Source organism: Bison bison, unplaced genomic scaffold (genome assembly GCF_000754665.1).
Source record: "Bison bison bison isolate TAMUID 2011002044 unplaced genomic scaffold, Bison_UMD1.0 scf7180017464184, whole genome shotgun sequence".
Classification (NCBI taxonomy): domain Eukaryota; kingdom Metazoa; phylum Chordata; class Mammalia; order Artiodactyla; family Bovidae; genus Bison; species Bison bison.
In genome coordinates this window covers 1-948 of record NW_011373515.1, presented here as the reverse complement: position 1 = coordinate 948, position 948 = coordinate 1, and the positions used below count along the sequence as shown (strand labels likewise).

Genomic DNA, 948 nt, shown 5'->3' with positions numbered 1-948 from the left:
CCATCTTCCCCACTTGGCGAGGAGCCATTTGTACTCAGCAGTGCTCTCATTTTTCCCTCTAGCCCTCCTTTCCTTCCCATCCCCACCACTTCATGCTCGTCTCCTTGTCCTCTCCCCAGGCCCTGCCCCCGAAGTCTGCTCCGATTGCTTGACTTGGTTACCAGTCTATATGGCCGCCCCATGCTCCCTGACTGAACTGGCAGATCTGTCTCTTCTTGGATGTCCACTCCTCACACTGCCCTGTCCTGGCCTCCCCACATCCTCTAGGTCTCTTCGAACTCCACCAGCAGAGTATTCACAGCCCTGGTCTTGTGTGACAAACCCGTGTCTGAGGAACCACGGGAGAGGGGGCCAGCCTCCCCAGATGTGCCCTACCCAGACGACCTCATGGGATTCAAGCTGTTCCTGCCTGAAGGTGAGAGTGGACGGATGCCCAGGCTTTCGCCAACAGCACGGCTGAGGTGCCCGGTCTGACCCTGCTCTCCCCTCTTCTCAGGGCCCTGTGACCACACTGTGGCCAAGCTCCAGCCAGGAGATGTGGCCGCCATCACCACCAAGGTACTCCAGCTGAATGGGGACAAGATCTTGGAGGACTTCAGCAAGCGGCAGCAACCAAAATTCAAGTCAGAGATGCTGCGGCAGGACTACATAAGGCGGGGTGGCAAGGTGAGGTCGGGGAGGCTTCCCCAGGCTGAGAGGGGCTCTGCAGGAAGAAAAGCCCCTGCCCCAGGTCTAAGACCAGCTCCATCCTCAGGAAGGATCCGCCCTCTGCGGCCGTGACCACTGCTGTCCAGGAACTGCTACGACTGGCTCAGGTGCACCCCACAGGGCCCCCCACCCTCGACCCTGTCAATGACCTGCAACTCAAGGATGTGTCTGTGGTCGAGGGGGCTCTGGGCCCGGAAGCTGGAGGAGCTGATCCGGGGGGCTCAGTGTGTGCACAGTCCC

The 948-nt window shown here is 60.2% G+C and overlaps 1 protein-coding gene across 1 annotated transcript; it reads left to right on the top strand.

The window, feature by feature from the left end:
* Positions 1-267: 267 nt before the first annotated feature.
* LOC104984437 (helicase SKI2W-like) lies at positions 268-934 on the top strand (the record flags this gene model as incomplete). The annotated part of the gene is made up of 3 exons (XM_010834178.1): positions 268-415; positions 497-623; positions 755-934. Coding segments are annotated over 3 exons (455 nt in total), but the record flags the coding sequence as incomplete, so codon positions are not given.
* Between the last annotated feature and the right edge of the window lie 14 nt (positions 935-948).